At 42.5% G+C, this 25,028-nt stretch overlaps 1 protein-coding gene across 1 annotated transcript in view; it reads right to left on the reverse strand.

The window, feature by feature from the left end:
- CFAP20DC (CFAP20 domain containing) overlaps positions 1 to 25,028 on the reverse strand; it is a 1,688,800-nt gene that overhangs the window by 969,157 nt on the left and 694,615 nt on the right. The window contains exon 12 of the mRNA XM_086939066.1: positions 5,666 to 5,800. Coding sequence (XP_086795192.1) covers positions 5,666 to 5,800 — 135 coding nt within the window. The remainder of the gene's footprint in view (positions 1 to 5,665; positions 5,801 to 25,028) is intronic.

Here is a 25,028-nt window from a genome sequence, read left to right on the forward strand (position 1 = left end):
CATTCTTTGACATTAAACAGGGAACTGGATTTTTTTATTCTTTTTTTTTAGGTAAGAGCTGGCCACAGCTTTCACGATATGCATACTTTGAACTTAAAACTGAAAGAACAAACAGAAACGTGTTCTATTATCAGCTAGTGGTGCAAAATAATTGGAAAATGTAAGGGGCTGGAATAAGGCTTCTTTACAGTGTAAACCGTGTGAGAGTACTAGCCATTAAAGTTATTTGTGGCAGGCTACAGAATGAACGCAGACCTTTGCTGAGTCTCTATCACAGTCATATCTGCTTCAGTTTCCTGATCCTCACATGGTCCATTCATCACGAATTAGCACGGACGTCGTCTGCCTTGTCATCGGCATGTTTGGTGCATTCTTTGGGCATGCTATACCAGAAGGGACATCTCATAGCTGGCATACATATCATGAATCTCGATCCACTGAAATTTCAAGAGCCGCATAAGTGAGAACACCGATGACATTATAAGGTTCCACCTTGTCCCCCCATCCCCACCCACCACCCTCTTAGTGCATCAACAACTTGCCATTTGCTTCCCAGGAGCTCAGACATCAGCCAGCATATACAACGGTTGCCCTGACCTGACACTCTAAAATTCCTTCCAGAAGTTGGTGAAAAGCATTAGCGTGTTCCCTGTGCTTTTAAATAAAGTTTCTTTTGTCCAGATTTAGATTAGAGTGGCTGTGGTTTCATAAAAGCCACGTTTGAAAAGACTTTGCTTTTAAGCTGAGATGCAAACAGTAAAAAAAGACATCTTCTCTTGATGATGCTCCCGTGCTATTTATACCGAATTTCATTTTCCATTTGCAGAGCATCTTTTTCTCTTAATGGGGCCCTGCTGTTTGGCAGTGAAAACACTAACCATTCATTTCAGTGTTTCTCATGCTTTGCAATTAGCTGAACCCACCAGCACACGTAAAGGGTCATTACAAATGCAAGGCATATTCCATATATTGATATGCTATCAAATTAATGCAAACAGTGTAAAACGTATCATTTCATTCAACCCTGCGTGTGACCTCTTCCAGGCACAAATTAAGGTGCGGGGCTACTCCACGCCGAGGGTGTTTCCGTGTGGATAAATCATCCATGCAAATATTTTCCTCTCAAATTATTCCTAAATGAAATGCACTGAATAACTTGATGTGTTTTTATAGAGAAATATGCAAATGACTGTGTAATCACAATATTGCAGCAAACAAGATAAGTGTAAGAACGATCACCTAAACATCTAATTAGTTCCTGCTTGCAGTCAGATTTATGCCGGAGCTTCTAATTGCCGCCTAACATTTTAATGAAGGTTTCAGTGCAGCATAAATAATGCTGCCAGCCTAAAATAATATCCATTCCTTTTGTTCCTTGCTGATAAGCGAAGTATTTTTGTGCCGAAGGTAGCACACACCTGCTAGGGAAGATATGATGATACCTTCTCTGTTATGAATCTCAAATGCTTGGAGCTTGCTGCGGTGACGTTAACTTATCATTTCGGATGAAAAATATTTCAGATCTACGGTCGGCGCTGAATGCTGGTAATTAAGATATTTATGTTGCGAGGGGGCAGGCGTGGGCACGTGTTAAATGCTCGCATGTTATCGATGGTCAGGTGGTACAAAGCTGCCTGGCGCCTGAAAACCGCCCGTGCGGTTCTGCTAGTAATATGTACGTGTTTGGCATCTGTTGTGCATGCATTCCACTTTTGTTAATTAAAGTAAAAAGACTGTTTGAAAAAAGTATTCAGGCAATCGAGAAGAGTAACCGTGTGTTAAGGGGCAGGGTGAAGTGGCATTTATGTAGCGCCTTTGGCCCGAGTGGTAATAAGGCACTATTTAAAAGGAGTTGCTTAATCCTTAAAGTACACAAATGCTCCAAAAAACATGAGTGACCGCTGGGTATACCTAAGCGTTCGGTCAGAACTCATGCAACGGATGAAAGAAATTAAGAATCACATTGTTGTTAAGCAGTTTAATCATACAAATGCGCATGTAGTCTTTCCTGCCCGCAGGCCTTGACTAACAAAGGAGACTCGTGCATAGTCGAAGGACAGAATGGTGGTGTAAGCGGTGCACAGCATTGCTCTCCTTGAGGAGGGAAGGGCAGTGCACCCACCACTTTAATATGCTGCATTCAGTCAACCAATCTATCAATCAATTAGGTTCTAGTAGAGCGTGACCACTCACCCTTTAGGATCTCAGGTAGACCTGGACATGAAGTTCCGGTTGCGGAGTTTGCAATGTTTTCCCCACTTCATGTTTCACGCAGCGTTCCAAGGAGCTGAGTTTTTTCCTCACTTGCCTTACTCTAGACCACCGCTGAGCGAGATTTCCCAACACGGGCGGTCGCAGAGTGCAGCTATTGCATGCGTTGAGAAACCTTCCATTCACGTTGAGGAAGCTGCTGCTCGAGTAAAGCATCTATTTGAGCGTCAGAAAGATGCAGCGCCCTCTTATGCTGCGCATTTTGCCATTTGCGCTGATTTTCCAAATACAGGACAAACACCTAGCGCTAAAAATCAGTGCCAAGATTAGCGCCCATGTGCCACATGCTGGACGCAACATGGACCTGCAGATGAACGGTGTCCCAGGACCCTCCTCCACATGGTTGTGGGATGGCATAACCCTAAACTGACTGTACAGGGTCTGCCCATGGACACTTGACTGACTTAATTTCTACTCCTCATTAAGGGGTAGAAAGGAAGGTAAGCACACCAGAGTTTATGCTTAGCATTGCTGTTAAACTTCAAGGAGGTGGCATCTTGCCATCACCACGTATTGCTGTTCGCTAGGCCCAAGCCTGCACAATGAAGGAATGGAGCATCTTTTCCTCCATCGTGCACTGGACTTTCCAGTGTGGCATTTATGTGCCATATACTTACTAGGCATTGACCAACATTTTAAAAGTGATTTACCTGTATCTATGAAGTTCTAAGAGTGATTGAGGTCTATTTGCCCGTGACAATGTTGCTTGCAAGCCCTAATCTTTTCTGTCAGAATCTCCTTTCATGTCATGAACCTCATGGGACATTTCTGGAAAGTTGAAGAAGTTTTGGGAGTTTCATACCTAACATCAGTGTTTTTTAGGTTTAACACTTTTATAATATTTGCTTAAAGATAGGGGAGGCTGCATCTAGTAGGAGGAGTGCGGAAAAAGGGATGGGGTGCAATATGTACGGTGAGGGGGGCTAACATGAGGATCAAGTAGTGCTGAAGTCACTCGGTCTCACTTTGCCAATGTTTGTGGAATTGCATCAAGAAAGATTGCCACCGGATACCTGTCATTCGTCACTATGGACTTTTCTGATGCTTGGATAATTGCAACATAATGACTGGCAAATATAATACTTCCAGTGGTTATCATGGAATGGGACTTCGTATATTCTATTGTTATACCAGTTCAAGATGATTGCCATGAAGCAGCACACTTGTACAAGCACTGGCAAGGCTAATATGGGAAGAGGAGGGTGGAAGGCAGTCATCCTTGTTGTGTCCAGACTTCAACAAGGAGTCAATGCATGGGGAAAGAGGGAAGGGATGGAGAGCCCTGTGTGCAGAGTGATACTGCCTCAGGGTAGAAGAGGTGAAGAGCAGATAGAGAGAAAGGGCAGAGGTGAAAGGCACAGGACAGAACAAGTTGGGTAGAGGAAGTGACCAGCGGAGAGAGAGAAAGGAGACAAAGTCAACATATCCCGGTTAAAGAGGAAGGGAAGGCTCATGTGATCCCATCAAGTGCATACATTCAAATCTCATAGACATATGCCAAAGGAAAAATACTTCCCTTGTGTGACAGCAGTGGAAGGATAAACTCGTCTAATCAATAAAGAGGGTGTAAGCAGAATATTCCAGGGGCAGGACAAACAAAAGAAAAGGGAAGTAATGCATCAAATTAAGAGTAGAGGGCTGGAGTGGCAAGAAAACCATCCAGGTGTAAGCAAAGGGCATACTCAAACACCATTCCAAGAATGTGTGAAAGTATTGGTTACAATGCTGTCAGAAACAGACCGCTAAAGTTATCTGTATATAGTGAGACCGCGAAAAAAAGAGTATTGTGCCTCTCAGCATGTTATCTAGTCAGCATACTAAACCCTGTAGTAAGATTTCTCAGTAAATTAATGAGCCAGTTGCATGAAGTAATAATCACTGTGCCATCGTTTTTAAATTTAACTCTCTCATTCTTCGTAGGCGTAGAGTTACTAATAGTACTAATCATTACTATAATATTAGAATATCAGGAATAGAGATACTTAAGGAATCGCTATTAAGGACTTGCAAAACGGGATTCATGTATGAATCGCAAAATGAATTGCGATTCCTACACATTCCTTATTTGCGATTAACAAATTGCTAATCGCAAATAAGGATGCGATTTCAAGGGTGCGACACCCTGTAGCACCCCTGAAATGTAATCTACATTGGTGTTCCGCACACACATGTCCAAAGGACATGTGTGTGTGCAACATGCAACTTAGAAAATTTCATTTAAAAGCATTTTTCTAAGTTTTCGCTATTTACCACGAGGTTTGACCTCGCGGTAAATAGCGGCCCAAAATTGTGATTTGGCAATTTAAAAATGGTTAATGAATTGCATTTAAGGAATCTCAAATAGAGATTCCTTAAATGTAATTCCTCGCAATTTAGCGAATTGGCAATTACCGATTTTTGCATTTGGGATGATGAATCCCAAATGCAAAAATTGCGCTGGCAAAGGGCCAGATTCTCAGAATCTGGCCCTTTGCGAGCCGATTTTTGAATGATGAATCTACCTGTTAGATACTTATGAAAAGAAAAGTTGCCAAAAGGATTGATGGCCCTGACGCAGCCTGTGTACCCATTTCATTTTCATCTGTAAGAGTATACCTGGAAAAGCAACTTGATTTTTTTTAAATAAATGTGAATATTTAAAGAAGGAAGAAGTATTCCACAAACTGGGGTCTCTCTATATGCCCGAGCTGACTCTTTGATGTCATGGTAGGCATAGGAAAAATGCGATTTCAAAATACAGGTTAAAAGGGAGAATTCAACAAAGCTTCAAAACATTTTAAAGACAGTAAAAAATGAACGACTTGTGAAAACTGAATATAAAACGAGACAGTGGCCAATTTTACAGCGTTGTCAACCAAGGAAATGAATTGTTTCAAGTAAATATCTGTTTTGGGAAGCAGTTCACTCGGAGGTTGGCGCGCATTAACGCCTGGCCTCTCCAGTGACAGAGCGCAGCATCCCAGCAGCAGGGCCCCACATTGCTACACCATTTCCAGATTTAACGACACCGACGTGCAGAGAAGCAAATGCTGTTTTTGGTTATCAGAGCTCAAATATATCTGTTTGGCACACATAGTGTTTCTTTTCTCTTCATACACAGATATGTCATGGTAAAGTACACCAAGATTTGTGAGGGGCTACCCATAATTTATTCCTCGAGACTGAGCATGTCCGTTTTTTTTTTGTAGTTGGCTGTCTCCTACACAACGGTGCTTGCTGTGTTGCCGGAGTGCTCGCTGGCAGCCACAGCACCATTAGCGTTTTATTACAAAATCTCTGTTTGTCGACAGGTGTGATTTAGTTAACTTTTATGAAGAACAAGAGACAGTAAATCGAGCTGAGATCTGCCTTTTAGCCACTCGGTTCACGAGAACAGCAACCTGTAAGCTCTGACCTGTTATGCTGGGTGACCGCTGCAGCAAACTGGAGTTATTTAGAGGGTCTGCGCTGCTCGTTGTCTGACAGGATGGCGTGCTGGGCTCCGCCGAGGGCTTATCTTCATTTTTACAGCGTCCAACAGAAGTATTGCCTGGAAAAAAAGAGCGTTTTTATCAACATTTCTGAAACTGAAAGAACCAAGGTTGCTCTTCATCATTTCACAGATCACCACGTACTTTTCCCACAGATAAGCAATGATTTTCAGCTTGCGCCGTCTAGTCCTCCTTTGTGTTCCTCTCATTGACAATAAGCGACGGGGAGAATTGCTCAGTTGTGGTGCCCAGAGCTGCCTTCTATTACAGTAGAGCTACTGTGGCAACGTGAAAATAGTCCCGACAACTGATTATATGCACACTGACTGGATGAATTCGCAGGGAGGGTATTTTAACCGGCTTGGAAGATGGAATGAACTGTCCCTGCTAATAGTGCCAGCATTGTTTGAGCACTAGGTGTACAACAAATTACCTTAAAAAAAAAAAAAGCTTTGACAAACCCTGATGTTAGAGGTAGCGGTGGCCTCAGGTATCAACATCATAACAATCGGCCCTATTTACCAACACAGTTAACAGAACACATGATGTTTTTACAAGCGTGGTGCTTATAAACATTGAACACTACAAGATTGGCGGTAGAGGGTTTAAGTCATGCTCCAAATTACTTTCCCAGATTCCCATTTATTTTGTTTTATTTCAAGGACCACAAAACATTATTTTTTTAATTTTTGTTCCTGCACATTTCTGTGTATAATTTGGTCTCACCATACTGCAATTTATCACTATTTAGTTTCTTTTTTTAAATATTTTTTTTATTATATTCGAAAACAAAAAAGAACAAACCACAACAAAATTCAGTTACAGTCATGCAGTATCGTACATTAATAAGCAACGTGTCAGACAGTACACCTTTATAGCCGTTTCCGACCCTTCAAAGACATATCCGTATAGATCCCACAAAGTTGTATAACAGTTCCATGAGGTGTCCCTTTCCCTTATAATTTAAGAGCCCTCTATTTGTCATTGAGTCTGAGAGGAATATACTCCTGGGATCCATACTATAACATCAAATCCATATTATTTTCTCCACTTGCCCCATACCTTGTGGAATTTCTTCGGGCATCCCCTTGCCTTATAAGTGACCCTTTCAGCTGCCATGTACATCCCTACTCTCCATTCTCGGAGTAGTGGTGCGTTTATGGCTCCCCAGTTTCTCGCTACATCCCTCTTCGTCACCACCAGTGCGAGTGTGGTAAAGAATATTTGTGACCTACCCAAGTCCACATCACCCGGAACTCCCAACAATATAAATTTGTGGTCTGAGGGTATAACAGCTTCTAGTATGGTACTCAGTTCCTGTAATATCTTCCTTCAATAGGCCTGTATTTTAGTACACTCCCAAATATTATGATATAAAGCGCCCGCTCCATGTCCGCATCTCTGGAGTTAGGTTCACTTGCTCGCCCTATTTTGTGTGATATGGCGCGGTTGCAGATGGCTTTGTGGAGTATTTTGTCATGAATGAGGCGAAAGCGCGATTTGATCGCCACCTCTCGATGGTGCATTAAGGCTGCCTCCCAGTCTATATTTTCTAGCAGGCCCAAATTTCCTTCCCAGGTAGATCGCAGCTTGCCCAGTCTGTCCGGTGCGTTGTTATTTAGGATCCTGTATGTGAGTGATACAGCCTTGGTCATAATATGTTCTTGGAGCAGTTTCTCTTCCATAGTGCATAGTCCGGCAGGCGAGAATCGTATATATGTTCTCTGCTTGCCATGCATGTCTAATCTGAGCATATTTGAGGAACTGGGAAGTCTGTAATGTAAAGTCAGTCTGAAGGGTGTTGAAACTTTTAAGTTTACCCTTGTCCATGACATCGCCTATAGTGGAGATACCTATGTTGTCCCAGCCTGCAAATCCTCTTAGCTTCTGTATTTCTTTTAGCCAGGTGCTGTGCCACAGGGGTGTCTGTGTAGTAAGTCTCCGGTCCCACCCCATTGCCTTCGTTGCTCTCCGCCATGCCTCTATTGTAGCTTGCGTAGCCGGGAGTAGCTTCCCCTCGCCTCTGCCTTCTTATAGATAATGTAGAAATTCATGTACGGCCATGGTTTCCCTCTCTAATCTGTAGGTGGGATGATCTCCCAGTGCCGGTATCCACTCATTCACTGGGGTTAGTTGTTCCACCCAGTAGTAGGCCTCTATATCAAGGAGCAATATCCCTCCATATACTGATTGCGTTGTAGAGTATGTAGTGCAATCCTTGGTTGTTTCCCTAGTCACATGATTGAGCATAGTTCAGCCTCTATCTCTCGAAAAGTTAGTTGTGATAGGGGGAAGTACATGTTTTGTAGGGCATACAGAATTGGGGGCAGAGTCATCATTTTAAGCATAGAGGCCCGGCCTAGAATAGTAAGCAGTAGCGATTCCCATCGCTGTGCATCTTCTTTAAAGTTTGTGAATATACGCTTAATGTTTTTAATGTAACAAAGGTCCCTGTCTATGGTGAGATAAATAACTAAATATGTGAACCCGTTGTGGGCTCTCTGGAGATCTCTGGGTAGTGTGGGCCATGTGGTCAAGATACCTGGGCGATTTATCACTGATTTGTGCCAATTTATTGTGTATCCCGAATTTTGCCCATACCTATCTATAGTGTGAAACAGATTGGATATCGTTGTAGCTGGGTGCATAATATATAAAAGCATATCGTCCACATACAGAGAGATCTTCTCTTCCGAAGTACCCTCTGGGTTAATTTGGAACCCCTGCATCTCAGGATGTTTTCGGACCATACAAGCCAGAGTCTCTATTGTGAGGGCAAAGAGTAGTGGGGACTGAGGGTAGCCCTGCCTGGTACCACGTCTTATGGGAAAGTCTCCAGAGTTCTTACCATTTACCCGAACCGTGGCTCTGGGATCTTTATACAAGAGTCCAACCCATTTCCTGAAGTTGGGACCTATACCGAATTTAGTCAAGGTGGCCTGGAGGGAGGGCCAATGGACTGCGTTGAATGCCTTTTCTGCGTCCAGTGACAGGAGTAGGTGAGGAGTGTCACGGTCTTTGACCTCCATCATACAGTTGTGAGTCTTACACAAATTCAGCCTGGTCGCACGGCCGGGCAGGAATCCCAACTGATCCTGATGTATTAGGGTTGTTATCACTTGACGTAGTCTCGTGGCAAGGATGGTTGCCAGTATCTTCACCACTGTATTGAGTAGGGATATTAGACAGTAGGATTCACACTTCTTTTGGGGCTTAAATGGTTGTGTATTGGTATTATTGTGGCCATACACAGAACTCATGGGAGGACTTCCTCCTCACATGCTTTCTGAAAGAGATTTAAAAGGTGGGAACTGAAGAGATCGTTACATCTCTTGTAGAGTTCTGCTGGTAGGCTGTTTGGTCCCGAGGTCTTACGTGGACGCAATTGTGCTATAGCTAATTTAAGTTCTTTGATTGTGATGTCCGAGTCTAGCCCCTCCCTGTCGGTATCTTCCAGTAATGGTGTATGTATCTCTGCTAAATTATTCTGTAATGGAGTAGGTGCTCCTAGCGTTTGTATGTCATGAGGAGAAATCACATTGTAATTTTAAAAAGCCCTTACTCACCAACCTAGTTGGTGACATGCTTCATCATTGGGCCCCACCCAAGGTGCTTAGTGCACCTCAGGTGTGCTACAACTCCTGGATACAGCGGAGCGGGTTATTGTTACGTGAAAGTGCAGTGACGGTGGATTCAGTAAATGTTAAAAAGAATAGTCCTGAGGGTCCCAATGTACAAAAAAAATATTTTAATACGTGGGCCCTAGGCAGTGGATAAAAAAGCGTGAGGCGGATATTGTGGGAGATCGTTAGGTGACTCCAATATCCTAATGGGCCAACATGTTTCAGCCATGCTCCCTTATTGGTATGGATTTCTTCAGGACCTGGTGAGTAGTGCAGGGTGAGTGGTCTAAAATATGTGTTATTGGTTGTCTGATTACCGTTTCCTGACAATTTGTCAGTACAACACATTATTATTGTAAATGTGTTTATAAATCTCAGAGAAGTTTCTTCGAATTTACAACAATTTGCACTATTTATGGGAGATCTGGAGCAGATTCGCTCCCAAGACAAGAAAGCTAAGATGATAATTGTGGGTGATTTTAACATGTGTCTGGTCCCCCGTCAAGAAGATCTAAACTTTGGCAAATCAATGCAGGCATATTGTATTCCATTTGCATGCTTTCCCAGGTGTGAAAACTCAGGAATGGCCAGGTCGTTTCGAAAATAATTAGAGAATTGAAATTTCGTTTGTCTGAAAGGGCATTTTCAATAAGACTCTCCGGCTACCCAAACTTTCGAACTTAATAGCCTAAGGGGTCCAATTGATTATATATTTATTCCGGAGTGCTGGTTCGCCCTTCAAGTGGCACTTACAATCACTCACTTTGAGAGGTAGCAACCATCTCCCCATAAGGATCTAATTAAAACTAGAAATGCTGCCCAAGGATAGAATATTATACTTGGAAACTGAACTAACTAGGCATCTTACAGTAAAAATTAACACCAGGCATATTGAAAAATGAATCAACTTATAAAATCATATTGATCTCGACAGCTTGATTTCATTAAGTAGTAATAGTAATACAACTACAAAATATGATCAAATAGCATCAGCTGAGGTTGATTGCTTAAAATGTAATACACATTTTTCCTGTACAATGCCCCCCAATTTGGGCCAATGTTCTGTAAATAAGTCCCCTTGTGTTGATGCGTAATGGCAGGAAAGGATAAGTAATGTAAGGAAAATGAAGCAGGCTAATATTATACATGGATAGTTGTTACTACTATGAAATCTTTATGAAATATAAAGCTAGGATAAAAAGGAATATACTGTCAGTGTGCACTAAAAACTGGGAAGAAATTATGACGGTAGTTTTGATCAATGATGGGAGGAAATTTTGGAAATCGGTGCTTCTGGGGGTTCACTGCAGTCAGGTAAGAACAGGAAGTATGATATCCAAAGAGGGGTGGGTAGAACATCTAATGTACGAAGGGAAAGATAACGCTGAAATTAAGAAGACCTTTCCCACTGACCCTGAATTACAGCCCTTATTTTTAGAAGCTGCAGCTAGTGATACTATTAACCCCTTCACTGCGGCGGCTATTCCGCCGCAGTGCTAAGGGGGCGGGGCGGAAATGCGGCGGGCGCATGCTGGTGACGGAACCGCTCCGCCACCAGCGCCGGTTGCGCTGTGCTTATGACGGAGCAGTTCCGTCATGGCCCCGCCCGCTCAATAGAACGCTCAGCACAGGCGCGGAATCCACGCCGCGCAGGAGCGTCGGGCGGGCCATGACGGAACTGCTCCGTCATCAGTACAGCGCCACCGCGGCTGATGACGGAGCGGTTCCGTCATCAGCAGGGGAGGGGTTAAGCAAACGAAACTAACTAGAGCAGTAGGATCAGAATGATCTGCAGACAATTATTAAGACTAATATAAACTGGTAGGTGAAATTTTCTGCAGATGTGTTTAAACAATTCACATCTGCTCGGTCCTACACTGAGAAGTGTAATGGGGCAATATTAAAACCGATTTTTAAAAAGCAGGATCCAGCAGATCCCCAAAACAATTTAGTCTAATGGACATGGGCACAATAATGTACAGCAAAGTACTGCTCCATGCACTTTACCAATGATGTGAAGAACTGAAACCATTAGAACAGGTGGCTTTAAGCCAGGACATTCTACTATTGATCACTGTTTTACTCCATAGGCCATTACACAACATTTTTAAGAAACTGGGGGCTCTTTCTACATTTGTTTTTTAGAATTATAGCCTGCCTAGAACCAACTGGAAAGTATGGGTATCCCAGGAACTTTATTGGGGATCCTAAATGAGCCCCCTACTAGAAATTGGGCCAGCATAGTGCTAGATGCAGATGGTAGCCTCTCCCTGAAGATCAGCATTAATAATGGATTACGGCAAGATGGTGTAATGGTTCCAACTCTTTTCGCCCTGTACCATGCCGACCTAGATGAAACCAAGCTTATGACCTTTGGTAAGAAGCAGCACAGCTTCGAATGGTCTATTTAGAGGTCTAACATAAGTATTTAGGGAGTCTTTTACTAGATCACTGATATGGACCTGACATATAGAGTCCTTAAAGGCAAAATCATCATCAACTATTGGGAGGTCTATGAAAATGTACACAAGATTTGGATGGGCCTTCAATTCAACCTGGTATAGCTGCCTACAAAGCCCATATTCCTCCTAAAACTTTATACAGAGTAGAAAGACTGGGCTTAGATTACATTTTAGATTGGGAAAAGATTGAGGGGTGTACAATGGTATCGGTCTTTAGAATGGAGGCTGAGTTCCAATCCTGGTCAATAACGGCAGTTATATGTACACTAGGATTTTGAAGTGAATTGTTAATATCTGGGAAACATAGGACATGCACTGTATACCAAGGGAAGATCCTTTCAGGTGATCTTAAGTGGGCTCAAATTCAGGGAAACTACTGAAGGGAATGCAGGATGCATTGAATATCAAGAACTATAACATGGCATTTCCACCAACCCACTATAAGAAAGAATTATCAATGGTGGGAAGACTAGAATCAAGAGTAGGGGTTCTTCCAAATGTAAGAATTAAGACCTCAGCAGAACTCTGTGAGACTTGGGTTGCTATTTCCATCTTTTCTTATCTTAATAATCTCCAGGACCCCAAAATGCTCGGCACCTTCTTCAAATTTAGGGTGGGATTACACCCACTCCATGTGCACCGCACCAGGTTGTGTTTTTTATGAATATATCACGGTCGGATTGGTAAGGCGGGCACTCGGGTAATGGCCGAGGGGCCGGTACCCGATTTCCACCTGTGGGCCGCGTTTTTAGGTCTTGGAGTTTATTCGGGTGGTGTCTGGGTTGTTCCTATGCAGCCAGTGGCCCAGTGGGGGCCTGAGTGGCTATTCTGGAGGCAGATGTGTGAACTAATCTGTACCTTTTTAAGTGAATTTATCAAAGCATGCCTCTGCCAGAGACAGCTTCCATTCTTTTCATAAAACTTTCCCGAAGCAGTGTTTTGCGGAAAGACAATCCGCAAATCTGGACCACTTTTTTTAGAGCGCCTGGGACGATTTTTAATCCCAATCCAACACTGGAATATATCGAAAATATTTTACCTTGAAACAGAAATTGTCAAAGTTGATTTTTTTTAAATTATAATTTTAGATCAAGGTTGATGGCACTTCATTATTTTATTTAGAATGGAATTTTTAGATGTAACGTGTGCCTTTGCCAGATTTTTATTTTTTATAAATGACAGAATACCATAACACTCCAAGTTAAATTATTTGTTCAAATTATGTATGCTCTGGACCAATATATTTTATGTTGTTGCAAATGATTTGGTATGCATATATGTGATCACATGATCGATTTTAAATGTTTATTGTTTAGAAGACAATTTCTCAAATAAACAAATCTTTCATTCACTTTCACCAACTATATGGCTGTATAGATTGCCATGAGTCTGTATACAAGATTTGTCAATGTTTGAGACTGTGTATACGAAATATTCTGGTAACGTTTTGAGATGTGAATCTTTGGGTGTGTTAAGCCATCTGTGTATATAGCTTTTTCAGCCTAGGAGATCTCAGATTGAGCAAATGTATAAGCTAGTGTGTTTCAGGGTGAATATATCGGTCAATATAATGATCTGTGAATGTTTATGTCTTTGCATGTTTGGGGATTTCAGTTGTATTGGGCATTTGTATAGGGAATTGTCATGTGCCACTTTGTGGGAATTGTGGGCTCCTGCTTTCTCTACTACTTCCTGCAACTTTGTTCCATGAAATATTTATTTACTAATTTGTATGATACACTGAACTCCAGATTGCTTTTCGTAACCAAGCTTCAGAGTTTATAAATAAAAATTTTACCAAAACAGAAGTAGATGGCAGGGTCTTGAGGCTTCATAGAAACTCAGTTATAGTTATTGAATGTAGTTAGATACACACTAAACTCCACATTCATATAAAAATGAGATAAAGAGAAAAATGATTAGTTAAGATAGTCGTCATGCAGTTCTTTTAAAAGTGAATATCTTGAGAAGTGCACCTTCTATGTGTGGTATGTTTCCCTATGATTGGGGCACCATTACTGGGCCCAGGCCCAGGTATTGCAACCGTCTCCAACGGACGTGAATGTGTGTTCATTGAGTCATATTTTGAGTCACTGATGCTTCTAAATTTGACGAATGGCAGACTGGTTCTTTTTTGAAGCTTTTTCAAAACCCATGTAGATTTATTCAATGGAGCACGTGCTCCTTCATTCTATTTTTCCATGTGATTGAATATTTAGCTCTTGCACGACACTTGTATAATTATGCCACTGGGTCATTTAGCCAGTGGTTGAAGGAATGAATTGAAACATCTGTACAGCACACCCTAAAAGGAGTCCAGGTACAAGTATGAGCTTGAACCAGATAGCACATATTGAAAGTTAAGCCTCTTTAGTAAGGACGAAAAAAACTCATTTTATTATCTTGTGCCAAGGCAATCATTTAGATTGCTCTATGCTGGGGTCTAGTAGGGAAAGGGAGGTGGATTGTATTTTGCAAATCAATGTAGCCCAGAAACCCTCTTGGGAATTGCCTGTCAAAAATAAAGAGCCATATCAAAATAAAATGCTGATTTTTTTTGCTACAAGCATAAGTAAGTTACCTTTTTAGAGCTGAGGTAGACCAAAATAAATCTATGCTTTCTGATAGGTGAAACCGACAAGAAACAATTGAATCTTAGAATGAGTCAGCATGCAATGGAAGAAAACAATTATGTCCTGATACAACCAAGGAAAGTCATAAGTCACAAAGTTAATATTCCTCAACTTAACATGTGAATTCAGACCAGGTTGGCAATTAACATACTAGACAGGAAGAGAAAATTCTGGTGATTTGCAAAATGTTGGAGTTTCAAAAGTTTTCTCGATCAGAACCACATTGACTAAAATAAGCTCTTCTGTTTACCTGTAAGTACATTTATCTTTAGAAACTGAACTGCTTTGTGCGTCTAGGAGGCTATTTCACACTCAAGTTGCACTGGTGAGCGTAGCCATTGCAGATATCTAACTACTGAAGTGATAGCACAATTTACCCTGCCTCCAGAAACAGGTTGGTCCACAACAGACAGCACTGCTTAGAGTAGGAAAGAGAGATCTTGGGAGAGAGGTAGTGTGTTTATTAGGTGATAGAAGTCTTAAAAAGATGAAATCCATAAAAAAAAGTTAGGGCAGTCTCTTTTTTGGCGGTTGGAGATACTCAGCCCTCCAGTCAAAACCCACACAGCATCATTTAAAAAATAATTAATATGGGAGACAAAATGTACTGCTTGACACACTGAAGATATATGTCCTACTCCATGCTCTACCCCAGCCATGAGTTTGATGCTCATTTCGAGGATGTTTATCTGAGAAACTATGATTCCCCTGACCTGGAAAACGACCTCCATTTTTAGAAGAAGATATCTCTGCAACAGAGGTATGCAGCAATAAAATGCATGCTCACTCGAAAATCCTTGGGCCCAGGAAGCTCCACTGCCACTTTTTATAAAATGTACACCATGCCACTACCACTACCTATGGAGGCACGACAGCAGTGCCTTTACCAGAGCAGCCCTATGGCAGCGGGCCGCTCCAACGGATGGCAGTCTTGATTGATGTCAGAAGCCCCCGTGGGGGCAGGCGGACGAAAGGGGCTCGCTGCACCCCTCCTGGTGCCGTGCAGGCACAGCGCTGCATCCCTTCTTTTTTCCGAGCAGCCCCCCCTGCCTGATAGTGGAGCTGCTCCAACTATGGGGCTAATTTGATTTAAAAGCCCCCAGTGCCTGACTGAGGTACGGCGGTCAGGGTGCATTTAGGGCGGCCCCAGATGGCAGCGGGCTGCCCCAACGTTTTTGATGATTTCCTAGAGCCTAGAAGGCTCCAACGATTGGGGGACATTTTATTAAAAGGCCCAGTAGGGTCCCCAGGGGTCAGTGAAACTCCAGTTTGGACATAGTTGCTCTCAAGAGCCCGTGGTTCCCCCAGGGGTACCCTTATGTGAAGCCACATGTTGGGGGCATGAGGAGTTAGGAGCCAGAGTGCTCCAATGGACATAGTTGAGCCTAGAGCCAGAGGGCTCCAATGCACTGTGGTTCATTCAGAGCTAGAGGGCTCCAACCTACTGCGCAGTGTTTGCTCCTTAGGGCTAGTGAAAGCCCCAGTCGCAGTTTTGAGTTCACAGCTGCTCTGCAAGTAGTGGACAGCTGCACCGTTTAGGCGCAATTGAGAGAAAGTCCCTGAAAGGGACAGAAGTGGCACAGAGGTGCCAGGCCTTCTACAGCTTCGCAGCACTTAGTGCCAGCTGCTACGTTTAGGCCCTTTTGTTGTTCTCAGCTGCCCAGCAATTAGTGGGCAGCTGCAAAATTTAGGCTTGCGCCACTGGCGCTGCATTGGCAGCGTGCTCTGACATTCTGGACACCAGGCATTTGAGCCCCTTCTTGGGATGGCCAGTTGGCCAGGGGGCTGGTATGTGGATAGGGCGCAAGGCCCTAATGTGATTTTTGCGCAAGGTGATTATCTAATATGTTTGTGATGATAATTGCCTAAGTGTGATTTATGCGCTAATCTGATTTAAATGTGATATGTGCTTTAAATGTGGTGCTAGGAAATATAATGCATTTAGTATGTTTTAGGCACCCTGTATTGATACCTCTAGAGATGGTTTTACCTGTGGAGGTTTGTGTTAGTGAGATTGTGTTTCACTATGATTTACGCCCCTAAATGTGAGTTATGCTTAGGGGGTAGGGTCTAATGTGTTTAGACTAGGGAGGAGATTGCCTACTGTATTTTTACTGGTCAGGCCTAAATGTGAGTTATGCGTAATGTGCAATGCCATTATGCCTGTGATACCTCTAACTGTGTTTTCATGTTTAGGAGGTTGTTTTGCCTAGTATTGTTTGTACTGGAGAGGTTATGTGTCCATGCGTGATCTATGCCTATGGTTATTAGTATTGCGTAGTGTGTACCTACCTGAGACCAGTGGTTACTGGTTGTGATCTATAATTGTTATTTGGTGTGACAGTTATTCTAAGTGCTAGTTCTACTAAGTGCTGATTCTGACAGTGGCCCACGTGGCCCTGTCCTGGTGTAAATAATCCCTTGTGAATATTGCCCGTGCCAGTAGGCACAATGTATATTGTGTGATTACTATCTGATGTGTTTTGACAATACAAAAGTTATTTTTATATAACCTTGTGTGGAGTTCCTTTTGTGGTGTGCCTAGGATGTTGTTGCTGTTGTGAGCGCGCAAATGCTTTACACATTGCCTCCGAGATAAGCCTGTCTGCTCGTGCCAAGCTACCAAGGGGGTAAGCAGGGGTTATCTTGGCATGTGACTCCATTGCCCTGACTAGAATGGTGGTTTCTGCCTGGCTTTGGCGTAAGCCTTAGCCAACCAGAAATCCCAGTTCTAACACTACTGTTGGCCCATGACTTGATTTGTCAGTGGTTCTGTGGTGATGTTCACTAAATTTGTACGGAAATCCAATAATGCTCATTTGTACCCCTTGCCCCCAACCTATGTCAATCCCAAAAATAAAGCTGTTGGGGGAAAAAAAGAAGAAATATGTCCTTGGCTAGCAGGTGTAATTTGAAGTAAAAAACAACATGTAAATTATGTATTCTGCAGGTCTCCTTTGAAACATTGAACCCAGCGAAGCTACAAACTGTGTGACTTTCCATAAAAATATGCACAGACACAACTTGTTTGTGTTAATTCAGCGATTCACTCACTTAATAAGGCTTTATTATTTTAGGAGTCTGTGATATATATATATATATATATATATATGAAGATTATTTATTTTCATCTCTTCTTTGCGCTGCCTGGGTTACCCTAAGTGGGTGAGTATGCCAAAGCAATGTCCAAAGCACACCATATCATTGGCATTCAAGCTGCACTTCAATGTCAATGTTAAAGAAGCCGAAATACGTCTGCAGTTGTTTATGTCCCTTTTCTAAGGCCGTCGTCTAGCAGTTTAGATTCAATTGTTTCTTTAGAGTCTAAGGCTAATTTGTAAGGAGCTATATATAATATGGCTTTGTCGATGAGCAAAACAAAATAGAAAAATGCACTCAAAATGATTCTTAGTGCTACTATACTGATTCAAGGATTACCATCCTTCGATTTTGTGTTGAGTGAGTCACCCTGCGTGAAGTGGGCATGCCCAGACTAAGGTCGAAACTTGCTGCATCATAAGAGTGCACCTTACTGACAGGTCTCAAAGTAATTACTAATTGTTCGTATTGATTGAAAAACGTGTAATCATCCAGCATTCGCTTCACCTAGGTGTAATGATGCAATTTAACCCTGGATTCAAGATCTGGGTCCTAAATGTAATTATTTACTGCTTACAATGTTCGTAATGCTATTTGTCATATGTATGAGTGATTGGCTCCCTGTCACAAGGTCCTAATGAGCCAAGGTTGTAATGGAAAGCCGCAAATCACTGTCGAGCTCTTCGCAGCGGTGCATACATATGGCTGCTTGGACAAGATGGCGTCACCGCACATTTAGTTTGCAACACAGCTTCAGGTGCTCTTCATTAACCGAGGAGGAGTTTGTTGCGTCACTGCCGGCTTTTCCGCTTCAATCGCTTCTTAATCATTTCTTCATATGGTAGCAGACGCTTCAAACTGAATTTTGTTAGTTTTGCTCAGGACTTCTGAAGAGGGGAACAAACAGACACAGACACATCATCACATAAGAAGCGCCCGAGCAGAACTGTTGCTGTATTTACTGTGCACACGCTATTGATACAAGTGTTTGCCCAATTACAGGGAAACACAATTCGAAATGCTGACAACGCTAATAAAGACAAACGATTATGGAGGCTGATAACAAAGGTATGTTCTCACCTGGGTCTCGTTGTCACGGTCAAAGCAGGAGTCGTCGCAGCTGTCAGGCTGGAGCACGGCTGTGGATGACGCTGAGGATGTACTGTTTTTCCTTAGCGTACTGATGGCAGTGAGGGCTGCACGAGGTCTCTTCCTGGTCTGAGGTCACGTGCCGCTGTGTTCGCTTCAAGCCTTCAAATGTTTCAAAAAAACACTAATTGCAGGCATATCTTGTGACGATAAAAGCAGCTCTCCGGCGCGCGCCCCGTCACCCATGGCGGAGGTTCTGCCATCTGCATCGTACTTTCACGCGCGGGAAACTGCAAGCCGCTTAGCTGGCATATACATTTCCCAACGATGCTAATCAATTCATATTTCGGATGCCAAGACGCAGCAAGCAAATGAGATCAAGGGCGCGATAGAAATAATGTATGTATTTTCCTTTGGCAGCAGCTAGCACAGTTTTGTTATTGAAAATTTCACAAGCAAAGCTCCGGCATCTTGTGGCCTAGTTTTCAACAAATGCGATACCATGCATACTAAAGGACGTCTGATCCCTGAACATACGCTCAATCTAAAAAAAATAAGTATTTACATTGACAACTCTCCACGAGTTAGCAGATATAGCATTAGCAGCAGATTTTATTTTCATTCGTGTTTCTGTATTACAGAGTTTTACAATTTACAAAAATAATGACAGTATTGGGGTGAGACATCTACTTATCACTCTAAAATATTTCGGAACTAGGCATGTAGGCTATGAAAAAGAGAATATTCTGAGCCAACTGACCACTAATATCGCCTAGCCATCACTTCAAATAGGACAAAGGCATACACTTTCCAAGGTTTCAAAGCATCCACATCTGACATTCTGGTTCCACTCATGCTATGTCCCTTCCACTTCCTTCCACCACTTCCTTGATCTAATTTCTATCATTCCCACCCTCAAATCCATATTTCCAATCAGTGTTTTCCTCAAGAACTTCCACACATTCATTCCCCTTCAATAACTTTCCAGCTTCTCAAATGACATCACTGATGACATCATCAATGACATCATCCAGTGACTGTGTTCCTAAAAAGTTTAAGAATGTTACACATATATATATACATATATACATATATATATATATATATATATATATATATATATATATATATATATACTAGCAGCCCGCCCCGGCCCCTTCCCACCCCGACATTTTACGTGTCCCTTTGCCTTACCTGAGCTGCCGCTCCTCCCCGCGCTCCTGACTTCACCGCCGCTCCTCGCCGCTCGTCACCCCTCCTCCCCGCCTGTACCGCTCCTCTCTGCTCCTTCCTGCCTGTCCACCGCTCCTCCCCGCGCTCATGTCCGCCGCTCCTCCTCATCATCACGCACGTCGCGGCCAGTGCTACGTCGCAGCCAGCGCTACGTCGCGGCCGGCGCTACTTCCAGGGGACTACTTTTTTTTTTAAGTTACATTTTTTAATTTACGTTTAATTTTTATTTTATATAGCCTATGTCCATCTGCACACCCTGACATTTTCAATGATGTATCGGGTGTGTGGATTGGCGCTGTGGTTCCCGAGTTTACCTGGCTCAAAGGTTTGTGTTCTCTCTTTAGAATAGTAGTATAGATATGTCAAGGTGTATTTGAAGAATGAGTGGATGTATGGGTGATTTAGTGGGTGTCTGACTGACTGACTGTATAAGTGAGTGATTAAATGTGTCTCGGTGAATGTATGGATGAGTGACTAATCTATGTAAATGTGTGCAGTAGTCTGTCAGTTGGTGTGTAAGTGGCTGTATGGGTTGGTGTATAGGTACATGAGTGTCTATATGGGTTATTGACAGTGGCGTCACTAGGGTTGGTGTCACCTAGTGCGGGTGAAACTCATGGTGTCGCTCCCTCACGACTGTACCTATGGAAGGTAAGTTGGTTCTATTCTTAGGCATTGGCTTCCCTTTCTCTATGGATACAGTGGTGAACCAGAGCACAAGCAGCTGTTGTTCGCAGCAATTTGGTTTTTTTCAGCAAATGTTTGATGCAAATGTACACTCCGAAGGTCCGTTGTAGATTTTCTTTTCAAACTATAGCTTAGAAAGTACATTTTTTGAGTCCTGTTAACATTTCAATTTTCTCATTGCCAGCGAGATGCCAAAACAGACTAAGGGGGTCATTATGATAGCGGATTTTCCGCATCCTCGGGGCCGGCGGAAGCCACCGCCGGCCCCGAGGATGCGGAAAATCCGCAGCGGACTGACCAAAGACCCACCGCCAGATTAGGATGGCTGGTGGGTCCTGGTTTCCATCCGCAGCTTTTGCGCCGCGGTCGGATTACAACCGCGGCGGAAAAGCTCTAATATGGTGACGGTGTCTTCCAGACACCGTCCACCATATTAGGATGGCCAGTAAAGTATGCTAATCCGCGGCGGGTTTTCCGCCGCGGAAAAGCATACCGAACTTCACTGCATTTGCATGCAGAAAGCGGCAGGCACCGCGCGGTGCCTGCTTCTTTCGGAATGCAAATGCAATGTGTGCCTTTTTAACATTGCCGCGAGTGCAGCTTGAAGCTGCACCGCGGCAATGTTAAAAATAGAGGATGTGACCGCCAGGGTGGCGGTCACATCCTAATTGCACAGGAGGGAACTCCGCATGCCATGCGGAGGTTCCCTCCTGCTCTGGGGTCGCGGACGGACGCAAGTCCGTCCGCGATCCTAATCGACCCCTAAATGCCTTTGAACTGCTAAACTCCATTCCAACCCCAGAAGATTATTTTGTGGCTGGGTACATAATAAATAATTTCGCTGGTGAGGAAGCCAGGCTTGATGGTAACGCAGAGGGAAGCTTTCAACCCTGAACGGCCGCTCTGCACTGGTTGGGCCAATCGCGCCCTCTAGAGGCCAGTTACCGAGGCCGAATTTAAGAACAAGCGTGACTTCCCTTCCAGTTTCGGTGTTTGAAAACTCCGCAATGCGTGTTGCTTTAGGCATAGATTAATAGCCGCGCTGTGACAAATTGTTGAAATGCTGGGGAAACAAATAACAACTAGCTGCCCTAAGGTCTCACTTTCTACAAGTAAAATACCACACCATTCTTTAAAACATCATATCGACAGACAGTATTGCATTTTGGTGTCACCCCATGTGATGGCGTCACCCGGTGCGGTCCGCACCCACCGCACCCCCCTAGTGACGGAGTTGTCTGAGTACCTGTACGGGTGCCTGAGTGTCTGTGTGGGTGGGTGGGTGGGTGGGTGAGGGGGTGTGTGACTCCCTGCATGGATTTATGAGTGGGTGAATCGCTGGATGTATGGGTTCATGAGTGCATCTGTGAGGGACTGTATGGGTGAGTGAGTGTTCGTATGGCTCTGTCGGTGAGTGAATGGATGTCTCAGAGGTATATGAGTGAGTAACTGCATATGTGAAAGGCAGTAGTATATGTTAGTGTTGCAGTATATAAATGTCTATGTGTGAGTGAATGATTGGGAAAGTGGCTGTATGGGTGAGTGTGCGTTTGTGTCAGCAACTGTATAGGAGAGTAAGTATTTGTTAGTATCTGTATAAGTAGTGAATGTGTGTATGTGTTTCTGTATGGGTGAGTAAGTGGCTGTGTGATTGAGTGTTTGGGTGATTGAGTAGGTGTGTGAGCCGCTCTATGGATGACTAACAGTGTATGAGTGGCTGTATAGGTGTATGAGTGGACATATCAGTGCCTGTATGGGTGAGTGAGTGGATTTGTATGTAGACGTATAAATCAGTGAGTGGGTATGTACGTACTGGTATTGGTGTGTCAATGATTTAAGAATAGTAGGCTGAAATTTGGAGTGGGTGTATGAAAGGATATATTGTTGTGTGAGTAGGTGCATCAGAGAGTAAATTGATGATGTCACTGACCATGGCTTGAGTGATGTAATATGTGAAGTCATCAGCAGTGCATTGTGGGGGCGCAAGTTATAGTTAGCTCAACTAACTACAATGGCTGAATTTCTCTGGTTTTGTACGAGTGAAATGTCAGTCTAACTATAACGTTCCTGTAACCTGTTTTTTGTGTGAATAATTAATATTTTTTAAATGCTCATTTTTAATTATAACGTCCCCGAAACCTGTGTTTTTTCCAGGGAATTTCGAAGGTTTTTTAAATGCCAATTCCTAACTATAACGTCCCTGAAACCTGTGTTTTTTTCAGTTAGTGTATATATATATATATATATATATATATATATATATATATATGTTAGAGAGACTGCCTCCCGTGATCAAGGCTCTGGTGAGCAGAAACGTTGGGAACAGTGAACCTCTTTGCCTCCGTGTCATTCCACGAATAAAGGATTTTGAAAGCAACATTTCCAGACTCAGTGCGCTTCTTTCGAAGGTAAAGGAGGATTGTTGACATGATATATAAATATATATATATATATATATATATATATATATATATATATATATATATATATATATATAAAGAATCATAAAATCACATAAAATCGTGTTGTGTTGTACACAGTAGCACTGTAAAAACATGAATTCAATAGACAACATTTTATTACATCACAGACTGTCTTGACAAATGAGGTCACTTTTTTGCACACCTTTACATGATTACATTGATGGACAACTTGACTGTCACATTACAATTGATTTCCTACATTTTACTACACTTTTAAATAAACACTAATGAAATCCGTGTTATATATATTCATTTTCTAAAAACTATAATGCCAAAAAAGGCAGGACAACACTGTCTAAAACCAAGCTTTTTTAAAAGTGGGTATATCCATTTTTTTCTTTGTGCATTATAAAATTTACAGAAAAGGACCACATATAGTGTAGTTTGCTTCAAACAATCATCACAGGGATATAGTTGCATAACTCTTGTCCGATCATTCATGTTTAGGAAGCTTGTTTTTCTGTGTAGTATCCCAAATCTAAATCTTGTCAGCAGAAGTCTAAGTGCCACAGACAAGAATAAGATACGGTTGAATGCTCTAAGTGGTTCGGATTGTTTGATTATACAATACTATAGGCTTCGATATTTCTTCTGTTAATCTAAGTGACGCAAGTAGGGACACGCCTTTTGATTTCAACACTTTTCTTGTCCATCTACTCATTGTGCTCGGATCATTATAAAACTCTGAGTGGCCTAAATCATGCATAAAGTCCTGCACATTGCACATACTTTAGCCATGTCATTTTTCAAACACCTTCCAAATTAAAAACATCTTTTAAAATGTCCCTATTAAGTTTACTTTCTGCAGATGTTCATATCCTGTGCCATAACAGGATTGGTTCCACTTTAATAAGATCTGCGATGTATGGGACCCCCAGTTCAGAATGACAAACATTTGAGTAGGTACTGCCCGGGACTGCCAAAATATATCTTAAAAACACTTTTTCAATGACTTGTAAAGATCGAAGATCAGAATATCCCCAGTCCCTGCGCCATACATGGCCGTTAAAATGCACTTGGCCCTGTAGATCTGTAATAGTTATTGAGGAGGCCTTCTGCCCAGTTTTTTCCAAAAAATTATCTAGGGCGGAAGTAGTTTTCATAAAAGCAAGTTTTCTGGCTTGCACCGCTCGAGTCAGTGTAGCATTATGGTCGAATAAGATGCCGGGGTAACTAAATCTATTTATAAAATCTATTTTTGATTTATCAATATACACATCTCTACATTTATGGCTGCCAGAGACGCACCTCATAACAAAGGTTTTTGTTGTATTTACCCTCAGCCCCAAGTCATGCATAAATGCTGTAAAACTATTTAATATTCTTTGTAGACCCACTTGGGTCTGAGACATCAGAACGGCGTTGTCCACATACAGTAATGCGGGTATGGACCGTCCTTCTATTTGGGGGAGATCTTGACATGTATTCGTCAGCGCTTGGCCTAACCCATTTACATAAAGATTAAAAAGGAAGGGCACCAGCATGCAACTTTGCTTACCCCCTTGCTGATTTGAAACTGAACTGTAAATTCTCAGTTTGGACCATATCGCACCCTAGCCTTTGCGTTCCTGTACAGTTGTCTTAAAAGAGGATGATAGTGGGCTTTACTCCTACTTACTGAAGGACCCTCCAAAGCATATCATGCCTCACGCAGTCAAAAACTGTATTGAGGTAAAAAAAAGCTAGGAACAACCTGCCCTTCTTTGCAAGGGTATACTTCCCTATCCCTATGATAATATTCAGGTTTAAACTTTGTTCAACAGTTCCTAGCCCCTTGCAAAAGCCAAACTATAATTCAGAAATATTCTTAATTTCCTCAGTCCAATCCTGTAGTCTTTCGAGCACAATACGCCCAACTACTTTTGCCAGGGAATCTAACAGCAATATCAGCCGATAACAGGTAGTATCTTGACGATTTCCTTTTTTAAAAATAGGCACTAAAATTGATTCGGACCACATCTCTATACATTGGAAAGAA

Source organism: Lissotriton vulgaris, chromosome 9 (assembly GCF_964263255.1).
Source record: "Lissotriton vulgaris chromosome 9, aLisVul1.2, whole genome shotgun sequence".
Lineage (NCBI taxonomy): Eukaryota > Metazoa > Chordata > Amphibia > Caudata > Salamandridae > Lissotriton > Lissotriton vulgaris.